The 17,848-nt window shown below is 44.6% G+C and overlaps 1 protein-coding gene across 1 annotated transcript in view; it reads left to right on the forward strand.

Annotated features, from left to right (window-relative positions):
- Positions 1–17,848, forward strand: part of HLCS (holocarboxylase synthetase) — a 225,956-nt gene that overhangs the window by 19,137 nt on the left and 188,971 nt on the right. Inside the window, exons 3-4 of the mRNA XM_025380559.1 lie at positions 9,850–10,012; positions 11,444–12,387. Coding sequence (XP_025236344.1) covers positions 9,850–10,012; positions 11,444–12,387 — 1,107 coding nt within the window. The remainder of the gene's footprint in view (positions 1–9,849; positions 10,013–11,443; positions 12,388–17,848) is intronic.

A 17,848-nucleotide genomic window follows, 5' to 3' on the forward strand; every position in this document is an offset into this window, starting at 1 on the left:
TTGTATTTTCATTTTTCTTTTCTTTTTTTTTTTTTTGAGATGGAGTCTCGCTCTGTCACCCAGGCTGGAGTGCAGTGGTGCGGGGTCTCGGCTCACCACAACCTCCACCTCCGGGATTCAGGTGATTCTCCTGCCTCAGCCTCCCGAGTAGCTGGGACTACAGACGTGCGCCACCATGCCCGGCTAATTTTTGTATTTTTAGTAGAGACAGGGTTTCACCATGCCAGCCAGGCTGGTTTCAGACTCCTGACCTTGTGATCCACCCATCTTGGCCTCCCAAAGTGCTGGGATTATGGGTGTGAGCCACTGCACCCAGCCCTGTATTTTCAAATTCTCTTCCTCTGCATGTCCAGCCCTCCTCTATCCAATTTGTTACTAGAACTTTTTAACAATTTCACATTGAATTAAGATGATTTGGAAGAGGAGAAACAAGAGTCAGAAAAATTAGCAGCATCCGTGATCTGACTCTGTGTACCAGTGGGTTGTTGAGATTTCTGTTCCCCACTGGCTGCAGAGCCGCTGCCTGCCAATGCCCCCTGTTGGGCAGGGCCACCTGTGCTAGTTTAACCTGGGGTCTGTCACTCCCAGGCTGCTTCTTGGATGTGAGTTTTTGTTTTTTTTTGAGATGGAGTCTCATTCTATTGCCCACTCCAGAGTGCTGGAGTGCCGTGGCGCAATCTCGGTTTTGCAAGCTCCACTTCCCGGGTTCACGCCATTCTCCAGCCTCAGCCTCCTGAGTAGCGCGCCTAGCTAATTTTTTGTGTTTTTTAGTAGAGTCGGGGTTTCACTGTGTTAGCCAGGATGGTCTCGATCACCTGAGCTTGTGATCCACCTGCCTAGGCCTCCCAGAGTGCTGGGATTACAGGCGTGAGCCACCGCCCCCAGCCTGGATGTGAGTTTTAAATTGAGCAGAGAAGATATGCCTTGCGTGCTGCCATACATTGTAACATCAAGTCAAGAGCTTTAGTTACTTAACAGATTTCTGCTGGCTGCTATTATAAGAGGAAACTCCTTTGTTTGTGGACAGCCAGGGCTTCCTTAGCTTTGATCTTTGGGAGTAAGCCTTTTGCTTGACTTCCCTTTTCTTTTCCATGCCTTTGTTTCCATCTCAAAGTGCAAATTTGAAGTGTCCTGTTTGCCTTCATTCACTGAAAGGCAAACACCCTGAGCGACATATCAGTGACAGTGCGGCTCTGCTTTGATCGGAGCACCCAGCGCTGCTTGAAGGCGTTTGCATGGTCCGTGGCTCATGGACCCTGCACCTAGAAAAAGGAAATGCACTTAGTTGAGGAAACAGTTGGCAGAGTGGAGAAACTTGATCCGGGATGTGTGGATGTATTGTTCTTTGGCCTCTTCCGGTCCTTCCTCTTCTTTTGTTTATCTCCTGCCTCATTCCTCCTTAGAGGCGTGTGGGAATTTCATTATTGGCTCCTTTTACATTGCCAGTGCCTGCTACCGCAGGGGACTAAATCAATGTTTTTACAGCTAAATTCCGGGTTGAGTCTCCATTGGCTGAGCGGTTCTCCTCCTCCTCTGATTGCTCTGAGGACAACGATGCCTTTAGTTTCCTACGGGAGGTTGCCCTGTTCTTTTCCATGCTTCCCATGCACCCTCATCCCAAAAGTCTGCCCTGCTACGGTGTTAGTTTATCTTCTCATCTTCCTGAACTGACATCCTTTCCCCCATTCCCAAAGCTGAAATCAACGGACTCTCTGTCCTGAATCAAAGATGTCATTTCTGAAATGTAGAATTCTGCTGAAATGCTGGGTGGGCCTGACCCGCCAGGTGAATTCTGTTTCCCTTGGCTGTGTATCGGGGAGGAGGAGGTGGGAGAAGTAGGTAGTAAAGTGGAGGGAAAGCTACAAGTAGAGCTAAATGAACATTCTGGAGTTTCTCTTTGTCCAAATATTCTACACAGGTTAGTGAGTTGGCCATAAACGCCTGCATTTATTATTTTTCCCTCCAAGGCCATGTTTCTCAAGTTGGTTTTTTTTAATGATTGTTTTTCCAAGGAGAATAATTAGATTCAAGTTCACTGTAAGAAGAGAAATAAGCTACTAAAGAATAAGATTTTGTTGTGGGGGGCCGGACACAGTGGCTTACACCTATAATCCCAGCACTTTGGGAGGTTGAGGCAGGAGGATCGCTTGAGCTCAGGAGTTCGAGACCAGCCTGGGCAACGTAGCGAGATCCCGTCTCTACAAAAATTACAAAAATTAGCTGGTCATAGTGGTGCATGCCTCTTGTCCCAGCTACTCCGTGGGCTGAGGTGGGAGGATTGCTGGAGCCCAGGAAGTCGAGGCTGCTATGAGTCATGATTGCACCACTCCAGCCTGGGTGATAAAGTGAGACCCTGTCTCAAAAAAAAAAAAAAAAAAAAAAGGTTGTGGTGTAGGGTTGAGCCTTGGAGGGCCACAAACTGTTGTAGTGTCTTAAGATTTTTTCCACCTCCCCACTCCCTGCCAAGATCGATTTTTGCCCACTGGGGATGATGTGCTTTCTCATGAGGTTACTTGCTCTAAAGGACTCTATATTTTGGAACCATAAGAGCGCCCCTTGTGGCCCAGGCACTTAGTGCTCCCAGTAACCTTCCAAGGTAGGTGCTCTTATCTCTACCTTACAGACAGGACATTGAAGCATGGGGAATTTGAGTAGCTTGCTCAGGTCACACGCCCTTAACCGGAGGAGCCGGGATTGAAGTTTGGGAAGTTGGACTCTAGAGTCCATTTACTGACTAGGCTGTGCTGGAAGAGTGTAGAGACAAACAAACTGCCTGGACGCTTTTCTTTTTGTTTTAAAAAAATTGAGATGTAATTCACATATCATGAAATTCACCCTTGAAAAACAATTCAGTAGTTTTTAGTATGTTCACAAAGTTGTGCAATCATCAGCATTATCTAATTCCAGAACATTTTCTGCACACCAGAAAGAAACCACACACCTGTCAGCATTCACTGTCTGCTCCCCAACACCTCAGCTCCTGGCAACCGTGAATCTACTTTCTGACTCTAGATTTGCCTATTTTAGATACTTCATGTAAATAGGCTTATAGAATGTGTGACCTTTCGTTGTTGGCTTCTTTCACTTAATGTATTCAAGATTCATCCATGTTGTAACATGTATCAGTAGTTCATTCCTTTTTTATGGTTGAATAATAGTCCATTGTATGGATATACACATTTTATATATCCATTCATCTATTGATGACATTTGGGTTGTTTCTACCTTTTGGCTATTGTGAATAATGCTGCTGTGAACATTTACATACAAGCTTTTTGTGTGGGCATATTTTTTTTCCTGAATGATGAAAAATGGCCATGAAAGTATTTTTTAGTTGTATATATTTATGGGGTACAACATATGATGTGGTTTTTTCTTTGAGACAAAAAAACCTCACAAAACCTGTAGTCACCATGATATACAGTAGATCTTCAAAACTTATTCATTGAAGGATTTTAAGCAGAGGACTAGTGCAACATTTTTTTTTTGAGATGGAGTCTAGCTCTGTCACCCAGGCTGGAGTACAGTGGTGTGATCTCGGTTTACTGCAAGCTCCACCTCCCGGGTTCATGCCATTCTCCTGCCTCAGCCTTCTGAGTAGTTGGGACTACAGGCGCCTGTCACCACACCTGGCTAATTTTTTGTATTTTTAGTAGAGATGTGGTTTCACCGTTAACCAGGATGGTCTCGATCTCCTGACCTTGTGATCCATCCACCTCGGCCTCCCAAAGTGCTGGGATTACAGGCGAGAGCTACCGTGCCAGGCCAAGGAATAGTGCAACATTTTTAAAGGAATAATGACATTACCCTGGTGACTATGTGAAGAACGCCTTGGGGAGAGCCAAAATGAATGAAGGGAGCTTGACGAGGTCATTAAAGTATGATGATGGAGGGAGGTGACCAAAAAACAGGATGTGAAAACATAAGCCAACTCTCCACTTCTTGATGCTGACTAAATCTTATTAGCTGAACAGATGGAACAACAACAACAATTAAAAAACCAAAAACCAAAATCAAAACAAAGAAGCAGGAAAAAAAAGAAACTGTCCTTACTAGTTTTGTTGTATATTAATTTTTAGTTGAGGTATAATTTATATAAAATAAAATGCACAGATTTTAGATGCACAGTTGTATGTGTTTTGATGAATTTATACATCTAGGTAACTGCCTGGGTAATTAACACATGAAACATTACCATCACCCCAATACATTTATCTTGCACCTCTTTCTATTCAATTCTTTCTACTTGGGCCACTCATCTTTTTGACATGGTAAATTAGTTTCTCCTGTTCTAGGAATTCATAGAAATGGAATTATACAGCATGTATCCTTTGGCGTCTTTTTCTTCCACTCAACATAATGTTTTTGAAATATATCCGTGTTGTGTATATCTCACATTTGTTTCTTACTGCTGAAAAGTATTCTCTTGTATGAGAATCATCATAAATCATTACAATATGTGACCTTTTGTGTCTGATGTCTCTCTCTGTTTTGTAGAGATGAGGAACCAAAAGAATTAAAAGGGAAGCTTGGAGAAGGAACTTGGGATTCGGAAGTGTCTAGAAGCAATATATGTTCAGATCTTGGCAGCAGCCAAAACGAACTATTTTGGGGCCACTGGAGTGGTCTGTAGGGTCCCTACCCCTGGGGCCTAAGTGGAGTTGGAATGAGGGTGCCTGATGATCTGTGTAAACTCTAGGATGGGCGTCATTTAGGGATGTGGGTAGTGTGTCCATATTTCCCTGAGAAGGATTGGTCTTGACTCTACCCTCAGTTTTTTGTTTTTTGTTTTTTTTAATTTTTTTTTTTTTAGACAGGGCCTCACTGTGTTGCCCAGGCTGGAGTGCAGTGGCATGATCACAGCTCACTGCAGCCTCAACTTCCCAGGCTCAAGTGATCCTCCCATCTAAGCCTCCCGAGTAGCGGGGACTACAGGTGCCTATCACCACACCTGGCTATTTTTTGTAGTTTTTCGTAGAGACAGGGTTTTGCCATGTTGCCCAGGTTGGTCCTGAATTCCTGATCCTTCTCCTCAGCCACACAAAGTGCTGGGATTACAGGAGCAAGCCACCGCACCCAGCCTCATTCTCAGATATTTGCTGTTGTTGAGCTTCTTGTTTTTGCCAGATATGCTTGCATTTGGCTTTCTTGAGTTTTGCTCCAAGGTTTTTGAGCCAAACCTGCAGTACGTCTGGATGTATTTCCATTTTGGAGACCATATCTTTCTGAAGGCTGGGGTTTGGGTATGCGTTCTTATTGAACAAGTTCAGATCTTCCATTTGTTTCTCAGTGAACATAGTTGGTTTCTTTTGTGAAGGCCTCTGGGGCTTGCCTTTGGGAAGATCCTCTGAGCCTAATCTAGATGTGTTCTTATGTTCAGGTCCAGTTGTCTCAGGTATATACTGGGGAGTAGAATTACTAGATCATATGGTAACTCTATGTTTAACTATTTGAGGAACTCCCAAACTCTTCCAAAGCGGCTGCAGCACTTTCATTTCTATGAGCAATGTATTAGAGTTCCAGTTTTCCTTGTCCTCGTCGGTATCTTTTTTGATTCTAGCCATCCTAGTGGGTATTTTGTTGTATCTCACTCTGGTTTCTATATGCATTTCCTTAATGACTGATGATGTTGAGCAGCGTTTTGTGTGCTTATTGGGCATTGGTATATTTTCTTTTCTTTTCTTTTTTGAGATGAAGTCTCGGTCTGTCGCCCAGGTTGGAGTGCAGTGGCATGATCTTGGCTCACTGCAAGCTCCACCTCTGGGGTTCACGCCATTATCCTGCCTCAGCCTCCCTAGTAGCTGGGACTACAGGTGCCCACCACCATGCCTGGCTAATCTTTTTTTTTTTTTTTTTTTTGTATTTTTAGTAGAGATGGGGTTTCTCTATGTTAGCCAGGATGGTCTTGATCTCCTGACCTGGTGATCCGCCCACCTCGGCCTCCCAAAGTGCTTGGGATTATAGACGTGAGCCACTGCGCCTGGCTGGGTGTTTGCATATTTTCTTTGGAGAAATAACTGTTTACATCCTTTGCCCATTTTTAAATTGGATTGTCTTTTTATTGTTGAGTTGTAGGAGTTCTTATATGATTTGCCAGTACTTTCTCCTATTTTTTTTGTGTTGTCTTTGCATTTTCTTGATATCTTTTTAAGCACAAAAATGTTTGATGAAGTCCAATTTATCTATTTCTTCTTTTGTTGCTTGTACTTTTGATATCTTATCTCAGAAGCCATTGGTTGATCAAAAGTCATGACAATTTATGCCTGTGTTTTCTTCTCTGAATTTTGTAGTTTTAGCTCTTACATTGAGGTCTTTGATCCAGCTTGAGTTCATTTTTGTACATGGTCTGCATGGTGTGAGGAAGAGGTTTATCTTCATTCTTTTTTTTTTTTTTTGAGACGGAGTCTTGCTCTGTCGCCCAGGCTGGAGTACAATGGCACAATCTCAGCTCACTGCAACTTCTTCCTCCCGGGCAGGATTGCAGGCGTGAGCCACCCAGCCTGGCCCATTTCTCCTTTTTCTAAAAGAGGTCTTTCACACTTCCCTATCTGTGGTTTTTTTTCTTTTTCTGTATCAATTTAATGCAAATTTGAGTCTTTTAAAGTTTAATAGGTTTTTTTTGAGACGAGTCTCGCTCTGTTGCCAGGCTGGAGTGCCCAGGCTGGAGTGCCCAAGCTGGAGTGTTGGCTCACCGCGACCTCTGCATCCCAGGTTCAAGCAATTCTAGCCTCAGCCTCCCAAGAAGCTGGGATTACAGGTGCCTGCTACCACGCCCAGCTAAATTTTTTTTTTTTGAGACAGGGTTTCGCTCTTATTGCCCAGGCTGGAGTGCAGTAGTATGATCTCGGCTCACTGCAACCTCTGCCTCCCGGGTTCAAGCGGTTCTCCTGCCTTAGCCTCCCGAGTCGCTGGGATTACAGGTGCCTGCTACCATGCCCAGCTGATTTTTTGTATTTTTTAGTAGAGACAGGGTTTCACTATGTTGGCCAGGCTGGTCTCGAGCTCCTGATCTCAGGCAATCCACCTGCCTTGGCCTCCCAAAGTGCTGGGATTACAGGCGTGAGACACCACACCTGGCCAATTTTTGTATTTTTAGTAGAGATGGGGTTTCACCATGTTGGTCATGCTGGTCTCAAACTCCTGACCTCAGGTGATCCACCTGCCTCGGCCTCCCAAAATGTTGGGATTACAGGCATGAGCCACCGCGCCCAGCCTATCTTCATTCTTTTACACGTCAGTATCTGGTTGTAATAATAATGGTTGAAATATTGGTTGAAAAGACTATTATTTCCTTATTGAATTGTCTTGGCATCTTTGTCCAAATTCAGTTGTCCATGAATGTGTGTTTATTTCTGTACTGTCAGCTCTGTTCTGTGGTCTATATGTGTTAGTCTATTTTCACACTGCTAGAAAGAACTGCCCAAGACTGAGTAATTTATAAAGGAAAGAGGTTTAATTGACTCACAGTTCTTCATGGCTGGAGAAGCCTCAGGAAACTTACCATCATGGCGGAAGGCAAAGGGGAAAGCAAGGTATGTCTTACATGGTGGCAGGCGAGAGACAGAGACAGAGAGGAAACTACCAAACACTTTATTGATTGACTGATTGATTGATTGAGACAGTGTCTTGCTCTGTCACCCAGGCTGGAATGCAATGGCATGATCTTGGCTCCTGCAACCTCCAGCTCCTGGGTTTAAGTGATTCTCCTGCCTCAGCCTCCGAATAGCTGGGATTATAGGCACCCACCACCATGCCCGGCTAATTTTTTTATTTTTGGTAGAGACGGGGGTTTTATTTTTGGTAGAGACGGGGTTTTACCATGTGCCCAGGCTGGTCATGAACTCCTGAGCTCAGGTGATTCACCCACCTCAGCCTCCCAAACTGCTGGGATTACAGGCGTAAACCACCGCGCCTGGTCCAAACACTTCAAAAGTATCAGATCTCATGAGAACTCACTATCACGAGAACAGCATGGGGGAAACTGCCCCCAGGATCCTGTCACCACCAGGTCCCTCCGTTGACACATGGGGATTACAGTTGGAGATGAGATTTGGGTGGGGACCCAGCCAAACCATATCACTATATGTGTACGCTTATGCCAGTTGGACGTTGACTTTTGAAACCCAAGTTGCTTGGATGAGCAAGGACCCTGGGGGCAGAAGTGGTGTGTCTTGCAGGAATCCCCCTTTCCTCTGTAGGTTCAGGATTTATCCCAACACTTGACCTGGAAGTTCATTATTATCTAGTCAGTTCTTCCAGACTTTTAAGGTAATGCTTTATTCATTTATTTTATCCAGCATTTAAAAAATAGTTTTTAGGAGGAGTTAGTTCTAAAATCCTATCCCACCAGTATATAAAATAGAATTCAAGCCAAGTGTGGTGGCCCGAGCCTGTTGTCCCAGCTACTCGGGAGTCTGAGGCGAGAGAATTACTCAAGGCCAGGAGTTCAAAACCAGCCTGGGTGATACAGCGAGTACTCATCTAAAAAAATAAATAAATACAAAGATATAAAAATGGAATAAAAATTATTTATCTCTAATTATGAAATTCGGGGCAATGTGTTCCTGAGAAGGTATCTTTAGGAAGTAGAGGAATCATTCATGGCATCTTAGAAAAAGACTGTGCTGCTCACTGCTGCTTTTAAAGCCACATTTGTGACCGCTAATAAAAGCAGCTCTCGGTAATTGAGTACTTTATTCCGGTCGATCTAAGCTTTCTACTGGGGGCATTACGTATACTCTTTGATCTCATGAACACTACCAGCCTTTAAATTATATTTATTTATTTAGTTTTTGAGACGGAGTCTCTCTGTCACCCATGCTGGAGTGCAGTGGCGCGATCTCGGCTCACTGCAACCTCTGCCTCCTGGGTTCAAGCGATTCTCCTACCTCAGCCCCCCGAGTAGCTGGGACTACAGGCATGCGACACCACGGCTGGCTGATTTTTGTATTTTTAGTAGGGTATTCTTGTTTTACAAATTAGGACCCTACGAGGGTCAGAAGCTTGCCCGAGGACAGACAGCGATGATGAGTTGTCTTTGACTCGGCCTCAGACCCCTGACTGCAGCGCCGGGCTCTTCACCTCGTAGGCTCTCTTCTCCGTGGGAACCCTCAGCGAGAGGAGAGTACGGGTGTTCGAGGCCCCAGTGTCACAGGCTTCTGTAGTAAGAACTGGAAGCCTAAGCCGGGTGTTTTGCCTGCTCTCTTTCTCCCTGTCCCCCTTGTGGTGGGAACCGGAACCTCCTTACAGGGAGGAACTGTCTGGAGAGTCTTTTCGGATTGTTCTCACAGTTCGAGTGCAGGAACCACAGGGGAGGCACGTTTTAACATTCTGATATCTGGAGTTCAACTCCAGAAAGTCCAGTGCACCAGACAGGGAGGCAGTTGTGCTTGGGACTCTGAAGGTCTGATGTGCTCCCTGGGAGGTTGGTTGCACTTGGTCTCGGACCACACTTTGAGAAAAGCGGGTCCACAGGTTACATTGAAAGTAATTGGGTATGGTGGACTTGTTCTGTCCTCTTCTCTGTTTTTAAAGGGCAGCATGATACTTTTCTGGTGTCTGGGGAATGTCCCTTTATCTTTTAGTTCCCTAAAAAGGTGGAGACTTCAGTTACTTTTAAATGAGAGAGTTATATTTAGTGTTTTATAAGCACTGTTGTCAGGTAGAGATGAGAATGTTTGATTCAAAACAACTCTGATATTAATAAAATGTAGTATCTAGTATTTTGTTATTAATGACTGTAATTTAGTGGTAGGAGCCTCAACGGAAAAATAAAGTATCTGGTTATTTTAGAGAAGAAAAATCTCAACCTGTCTTTTCCCACCTCCTCCCTCTCCTGCTTTTTCTCAGATTGTCAAGTGGTCAGACTGTTGTTTGCCATTAGCTTGCAGACCTGGGGATCCTTATCGGCTAATTGCTGAAGCAAGTGTGGACAACTTCAGCAAGCTGGGGGTGGCGTTCATGGAAGATAGACTCCACATGGATAATGGACTGGTACCCCAAAAGATTATGTGTAAGTAACTTTAGAAAATGTTTTTATTGGCCAGGCATAGTGGCTCATGCCTGTAATCCCAGCACTTTGGAAGGCCGAGGCAGGAAGATTGCTTGGAGCCCAGGAGCTCGAGACCAGCCTGGGCAACATAGACACCCATCTCCAACAAAACAAAAAAAATTAGCTGGGTGTGGTGGTGCATGCCTGTGGTCCCAGGTTCTTGGGAGACTGAGATGGGAGGATCACTTGAGCTGGGAGATTGAGGCTACAGTGAGCCATGATCATGCCCCTGCATTCCCATGTGGGTGACAAAGTGAGGCCCTGCTTTTATCATAGTGGGACACTATAGGTTATTAGCTTAAGGACTGTTGAGCACTCTTACTGGTATGACGTAAGGGCTATGCTTAGTTTCAGTTTAATTCAGTCAACAGGTTTGATTTTACTATAATAATATACAATTCATACACGCGTCAAGAGTTTTTTGGGGGGCTGCAGGGTACATTTTCAGTGCTTATTAAATTTCTTAAACAAGAATGTTTCATGACTGCGTTGCTCATGAGGTGGCATTCAAATTCAGAACCCATATAACATTTATTCCACATAGTTTAATACAGTATAACTAGTGTCTAGACTATAGTTCTGATTGAGTGGGAAGCATAGCTAGTGTTACTATGAAGTTCTAAATCAAAGAGCTTTTTACTTAAAATATATGTATCACAATTTTTTGGGACAAATCGTTTTTCAGGAAACACACAAACTGTTCTTCCTTAATTAGGCTTAAAAGCAGGCTTTTTATGTCTATGAATGTCTTCTTTCATCTCACGGGCAAATAAATGTCCCTTATCAGCTCTGGAAGTTCATGTAAATCCCTTAATATCCAGAATCACCTCGTACATGTCTCCAATACTATGTCTGACACGTAGCAAGTGCTTGATAAATGTTTTTGAATTAGTGATTGTCAACTTATGTTCTAGTCCTGAGACAAGATACTGGGAAGAATCTTCTCCCATTGATCCTATGGCATGTCCTGAGAGTGACATTTCACTGGGGCGTGCTGGGGTAGACTCTAGATATGTGTCCTTTTTTATTGCTCAGTTTTGTTATTGTAAAGGAGAATAACACCCAAGAAATAGAACCTGTAAGTAAGGAGGCAAAAGCACCTCTCTGAATCTCACTTTCCTCACCATTCCGTAAGAGGGTCTTAGGTTCTCCGATAGGTGTAAAAGATGTTGGGCAAACTGCTGATTTCACTTGGGGTCTTTAGGTTGGAACAGTTAGTGTTTCCAAAGGATGCCCCTGGGTTGAGGGGGGATGCAGGTGGGAGCCGTGCCAGTGACTGTCCTGGAATGTAAGTCCCAGAATGCAGAGAGGGTGATGAGATTCTTGAGATGAGCTACGTGTCACACAAGAAGTGTTGATTAATTCTCTCCCTCTCTCCTGTTTGTGCTTTAGCAGTGCGCTTGCAGGATTCCACTCTGAAGGAAGTTAAGGATCAAGCCTCAAACAAGCAAGCCCAGATCCTAGAGCCGAAGCCTGAACCTTCTCTTAAGATTAAGCCTGAGCAGGACGGTATGGAGCACGTTGGCAGAGATGACCCAAAGGCTCTTGGTGAAGAACCCAAACAAAGGAGAGGCAGTGCCTCTGGGAGTGAGCCTGCTGGGGACAGTGACAGGGGAGGGGGCCCCATTGAGCATTATCACCTCCATCTGTCTAGTTGCCACGAGTGTCTGGAACTTGAGAACAGCACCATTGAGTCAGTCAAGTTTGCATCTGCCGAGAACATTCCAGACCTTCCCTACGATTATAGCAGCAGTTTGGAGAGTGTTGCTGATGAGACCTCCCCTGAAAGAGAAGGGAGAAGAGTCACCCTCACAGGAAAGGCGCCTAACATCCTCCTCTATGTGGGCTCCGACTCCCAGGAAGCCCTCGGCCGGTTCCACGAGGTCCGGTCCGTGCTGGCTGACTGTGTGGACATTGACAGTTACGTTCTCTACCACTTGCTGGAGGACAGTGCTCTCAGAGACCCGTGGACGGACAACTGTCTGCTGTTGGTCATTGCTACCAGGGAGTCCATTCCCGAAGACCTGTACCAGAAGTTCATGGCCTATCTTTCTCAGGGAGGGAAGGTGTTGGGCCTGTCTTCATCCTTCACCTTTGGTGGCTTTCAGGTGACAAGCAAGGGTGCACTGCGGAAGACAGTCCAGAACCTGGTTTTCTCCAAGGCTGACCAGAGCGAGGTGAAGCTCAGCGTCTTGAGCAGTGGCTGCAGGTACCAGGAAGGCCCCGTCCAGCTCAGCCCTGGTGGGCTCCAGGGCCACCTGGAGAATGATGACAAGGACAGGATGATTGTGCATGTGCCTTTTGGAACTCATGGGGGAGAAGCTGTTCTTTGCCAGGTACTCAGGGCAGCATGGATTTGGCGATCTTTGGGTATCTGTGGGTATCTTTGAGAGGGAATATGTCTTTTAAAGCTACATGCTTAAAAGTTTCAGGAGCTCGTGTGCTGTGCGCTGTTTTTGACTGTTGGCTGGGAGCTTTTGCTGATAGTAAGCAGAAAGTTTAGTTTAGTTTAGGGCTTTCTTGAATACCCTGATTAACCAAAAGACTTGTTAAATGCGCTTGCTGGTTAACTGAGGCTTAGTCAGAAAATTCTTGTTTTGTTCTTTACTAGTAATGATCTTTCTCAACTACATCGGTCTGCTTTCTTGCCCTAGAGCACTCCTTGGTTAATATAATTGATCCTTTATTTAATGTAGGAAGTTGAAACCATCAGGGTAGTGATTCTAGACGTCAGTGACCACTGCAATGAAATACTGTAGTTGATTGCCAAGGTAGTTTGTGTTAAAAAACATCTTCAGATTCCCAATTCCTTTCTTATGTTTTATCACTCTTCCAAGTGCTGAAGAAAAACTTGAAATAAGAGAATATTGAAGCTACTTAGATTTGTGGCATACTAATACATAGGTAGGGGAAAAATGGAAAGAGGATGAAAGGAAAATGCTAATTTCTTTTTCTTGCTTAGGAGATCCTTTGGCTCTTTTTTTTTTTTCCTCTTATTCCATCTTCTTTTTCCTTTTAGCTTTTTGTTTGTTTAAGCAAACGGTGGCGGATGGACTATTTCAGAATTCCTTATCATTGACTCCAAATCTTTTAATCCTTAGGGGAAAAGGTTTTCATTAGAGTTAGACGAACGTCCACTTGTCCTTAAGGATTTAATGCTCTAAGGAGAAATTAAGCAGATGTAGATATTTTGTTCAGGAGAGTTCCCAAGATAAGTGTCATCGATTTTGTTTTATTGTAGGGATCTTTTTACTGAGTTAGAGAATTGTTTCTTTTTTGTTTTGTTTTCATTTTGTAATGCCCTGTCTTTTTCCAGTTCTCCTGGAAGCTAAGTCTCTTGAATTTTCTGGCCAAACATTTTTTCCAGGGAGTATGTATTTGTTTCTTTACTACACCTACATTTTAAGCGGAGATGCTTAAAATTAAGGAATTCGGACATTAGGACAGATGAACGCATACAACCCAAGCAGGTTTCCTGCAGTGCTGCAGACCACATGAATTAGCATTTGGAGGCGTAATAAATGTTCCTCTTATCTTTTTCTCTGCAAATATGGTAACTATAGTAACTGCATATTCTCAGAAAATCCACTTAAAAACCCAACTTCCTAGAGCCATATTTCAGTTTTGAAGAGTGAATTTTACCACCCCTGAGCACAGACTTGTACTAGAAAATTGATTTGGCACTGTTGTGATTCATTTCTCTGAGTTACATAGCAAATCTGCTTGCTGCACCATTTAAATTGACCCCATTACTATCATAAAATTTGATACTGCAGTGTATTGCCCTAGGAAAAAAAGGCAATATGATGCAGCTTCACAAATCAGATTCAGAGGATTAGAATGTCATTTTTGATTTTAAATGACTTCCAGTCTTCTGTGTGACAGGGTCACAGTTTTCTCCACAGGCCTGTGTCTCTGTGATACCTTACTGAGATCAAAAAATAAATATTATCACAGGCTGGTTAGTTTCCTCTTTCCCTGTTCAATTTCATAGTCTTCACCTTTGTAATAAATCTAGTAATGATGTAACCCAATAAGAGGAGGTAAAGTATTTCAAGGGCAGAACACAGCTGCACCCTAGGCACTGGTGTCCCAGCCAAGGAAGCTGCAGATTTGATGCCTTTGCCATTCATAATAATAAAGAAAGAGAGGAAATGTTTGTATTTTCGCTGTACTGATCAAGTTTGCAGGGAAAACTTGAGGCTGTGGATTAATGCTGACATTTGACTGTCAAATAGACCAGGAGTTTGCCATAAAGTTGTCCACAGAAAATCTCTAAAATGGATTTTAAAAGATTTTGTTTTCTTGTTTAGCTTAGCACATGGCAGCAGTGGGTGGCCTTTGATGGCAGAGTTTCTCAACCATGGCACTATTGACATTTTGGGTCAGAGACTTCTTCGTGATGAGAAACAGTCCTGTGCATTTTCGGCTGCGGAGAAGCATCCCTGGTCTTTCCCCACTAGATGCCAGTATCACCCTCTCCCCGCATTTGTGGCTGGAGACATTTTTTAAGTTCTGGTTTTCATTCCAACTAAAAAGTCTTATTTTTACAGGAAGGCCAAGTTACAGAAATAGACCTGTCATTATGGTAACAGGATTACACCCAGAGGATGAGACTCTAGTCCAGTACCTCTGTGGACGAGGAGTACAAATCTGCCACCCACACACTCTGGCGTGCCATTTCTCCCTGCTCATTGGGAGCGTAGAACCAGAGGTGGCCTCTTTTCTGGTTTCCATTGTAGAAGCACCTACATCTTGAAACCATAAGACAGTGAAACCAAGCAGTTCTCAGGGTTTCAGCAGCCATCTTCCTCCTTGTCTCTGGGAACTCCGCCCGCTTGTAGCACCATCCTGTTTTCCGTCCTGCCATTGTTCTCATGTGAAAATGAGTTAATATAATTCACTGCGTGTGCGTCTTGGCTACTCTGTGTATTTGCCCTGACCAGCGAGTCCACATGCATTCAGTCGAGCACCTCTCTCATCCCTTTGGCTCTGGTGGGAACAGAACTTGACTTACTTCATTTCTGCCACCTGTAAGGGTTAATCTCCGGAATAGCCGTGTGCGCAAGTGAATTAAACGGGTCCTGCCACTGTGCTGTTTGTCTACATTGGCGTAACTTTGTCCACCAGAGGGGAAAGGTGCACATTTAAGGTAGAAGCGTACTGAGTAGGATACGGATTTTTTATTTTTATTTTTTTTGAGACGGAGTTTCATTCTTATTGCCCAGGCTGGAGTGCAGTGGCACATCTCGGCTCACTGCAGCCTCTGCCTCCTGGGTTCAAATGATTCTCTTGCCTCAGCCTCCCAAGTAGCTGGGATTACAAGCATGCACCACCAGGCCTGTCTAATTTTTTTTTTTGTATTTTTAGTAGAGACGGTTTCACCATGTTGGTCAGGCTGGTTTCGAAATCCTGACCTCAGGTGAGGATACGGATTCTTTAGAGGGTTTTGCTTTTCTGCCTCTTCCCCTCTCCCGGGCTATCTAGAAACAGGCCCACCTGACCTGTTGCCCCCGATCAGCGTCCTCGGTCTTAGAGGAAGCAGCCAGCCTGCAGCCAACCAGCTGTGGTTTGGGGACCATGTTGGACGGTGTCCTGCAGACCTTTTCTGATTGGCCTCAACCTTTATTTTTTGAACCAGAGTCTCACTCTGTCACCCAGGCTGGAGTACACTGGCACGATCTCAGCTCACTGTAACTTCCACCTCCCAGGTTCAAGTGATTCTTGTGCCTCAGCCTCTCAAGTAACTGGGATTACAGGCATACGCCACCACGCCTAGCTGATTTTTGTCTTTTTAGTGGCAATGGGGTTTCGCCATGTTGGCTGGCTGGTCTCAAACTCCTGGCCTCAAGTGATCCTCCCGCCTCGGCCTGCCAAAGTGCTGGGATTATAGGGGTGAGCCACCGCACTCAGTCAGGCCTCAACTTTTAACATTTGGTTTAGTGTATTTGGCTTGGTTAAGGTGTGGGTGGGAACTGAGAGATTTTAAGTCGCCTAAAAGCTGGCACTATGCTTTTTATTTTCATAATACTTCTATAGTATCAGGCTAGAAGCTTTGCATACAGTAGGTAAAACTGAAACAAAATAAGGCAGACGAGCTCAGTTTGCTTTTCTGGGTACTCAGTGTTCTGGCAACCTCCAGGCTCCAATGCTCATTTAAAATCTGATCTCAGGGGAGCTAGAGGTTCCAGGAAGTTCCTTCATCCCAAGACAGAGGCTGTTGATAGGTGGAGATATTTTAATTTTTAACTAGACAACAAAGCCTGAAGTAACTAGGTGAAGTTCCAAATCTTAAAATTCAATCAGGGGAAGGAGGGTGGGAGGAAAGGCCTTTCTGGTGTCCAAGAAATCCTACTCCTCCCTCAGTAAGTCCTCACTTAACGCTGTTGATAGGTTCTTGGAAACTGCACACTTAAGTGAAATGACATACAATGAAACCAATGTTACCATAGGCTAATTGATAGAAACAAGAAGTCAGTTCCCATGGCGTATTTCTGGTCACAAAGACATCACCAGACTTCTAAATAAAGGACAAAACACTGAAACACTGAAATAAATATGAGTTATATGTACATTTAAGAAAGATTAATAAAAACATAAGATAATTATTTACCTAATTATTTCAGTTCAGCATGGTGGGTGGCCACGTGGCTGGAGCTCAGCCTGGAAGATCAGGGCACTGGCTGGGGAGCCAGCCCTGGCCGGGATGCCCACCCATCGCAGGCCACCCTCACACCTGCACTCACACTTGCTCAGACCAGACCATGTAGACGCATCAGTTCACCTAATGTGCATAGCTTGGGGATGTGGGGGAAAATGGAGAATCTGGAGAAAACCCGGGCAGACATGGGGAGAGTTTGCAGACCCACAGAGAGTGGCCCCGGCTGGGAAGTGATTTCTTTTTCCCCTCATCAACATCATAACAAAATGACTTTGAGTGAAACAACATTATTCAAGGACCTGATGTTTTGAACTCCTGCAAACTCTCTCTCTTTTTTTTTTTTAAATGGTCGCACTCTGTTGCCCAGGCTGGAGTGCAGTGGCACAATCATGGCTCACTGCAGCCTCAACCTCCTGAGTTCAAGGGATCCTCCCAGCTCAGCCTCCCAAGTAGTTGGGACTACAGGTGCACCACCCACACCTGGCTAATTTTTGTATTTTTTGTAGAGACAGGGTCTCACTGTGTTGCCCAGGCTGGTCTGAAACTCCTAGGCTCAAGCAATCCTACCATCTCGGCCTCCCAAAATGTTGGGATTACAGGTGTGAGCCACTATGCCCAGCCTTCTGCAAACTCTCTTAAAATGATGAATAAGGCTGCTCTCTTCCCAGGTATTGTTTTCCATTTATGGCTAGTAGGCCAAATGGAAGTTTCCAGCATGAGCCATTTGCCTCCCTGAGCTCACTAGCAATTAGGTTTTCAGCACAGCTGTCTTTCTAGGTTTTTTTTTTTTTGAAATGGAGTTTTTGCTCTTGTTCCCCAGTTTGGAGTGCAATGGCACGATCTCAGCTCACCGCAACTTCCACCTCCCGGGTTCAAGCGATTCTTCTGCCTCAGCCTCCCGAGTAGCTGGGATTACAGGCACATGCAACTACGCCTGGCTACTTTTGTATTTTTAGTAGAGACAGAGTTTCTCCATGTTGGTCAGGCTGGTCTTGAACTCCCGACCTCAGGTGATCCGCCTGCCTTGGCCTCCCAAGGTGCTGGGATTACAGGCATGAGCCACTGCGCCCGGCCCTAACTATTTTGTTCCTATAACCGAGTTAAGTAACTTGCAGAAGGTCATATGACTGATGAGT

The sequence above is a fragment of the Theropithecus gelada genome, chromosome 3 (assembly GCF_003255815.1).
Source record: "Theropithecus gelada isolate Dixy chromosome 3, Tgel_1.0, whole genome shotgun sequence".
In the NCBI taxonomy this organism is placed as follows: Eukaryota; Metazoa; Chordata; class Mammalia; order Primates; family Cercopithecidae; genus Theropithecus; species Theropithecus gelada.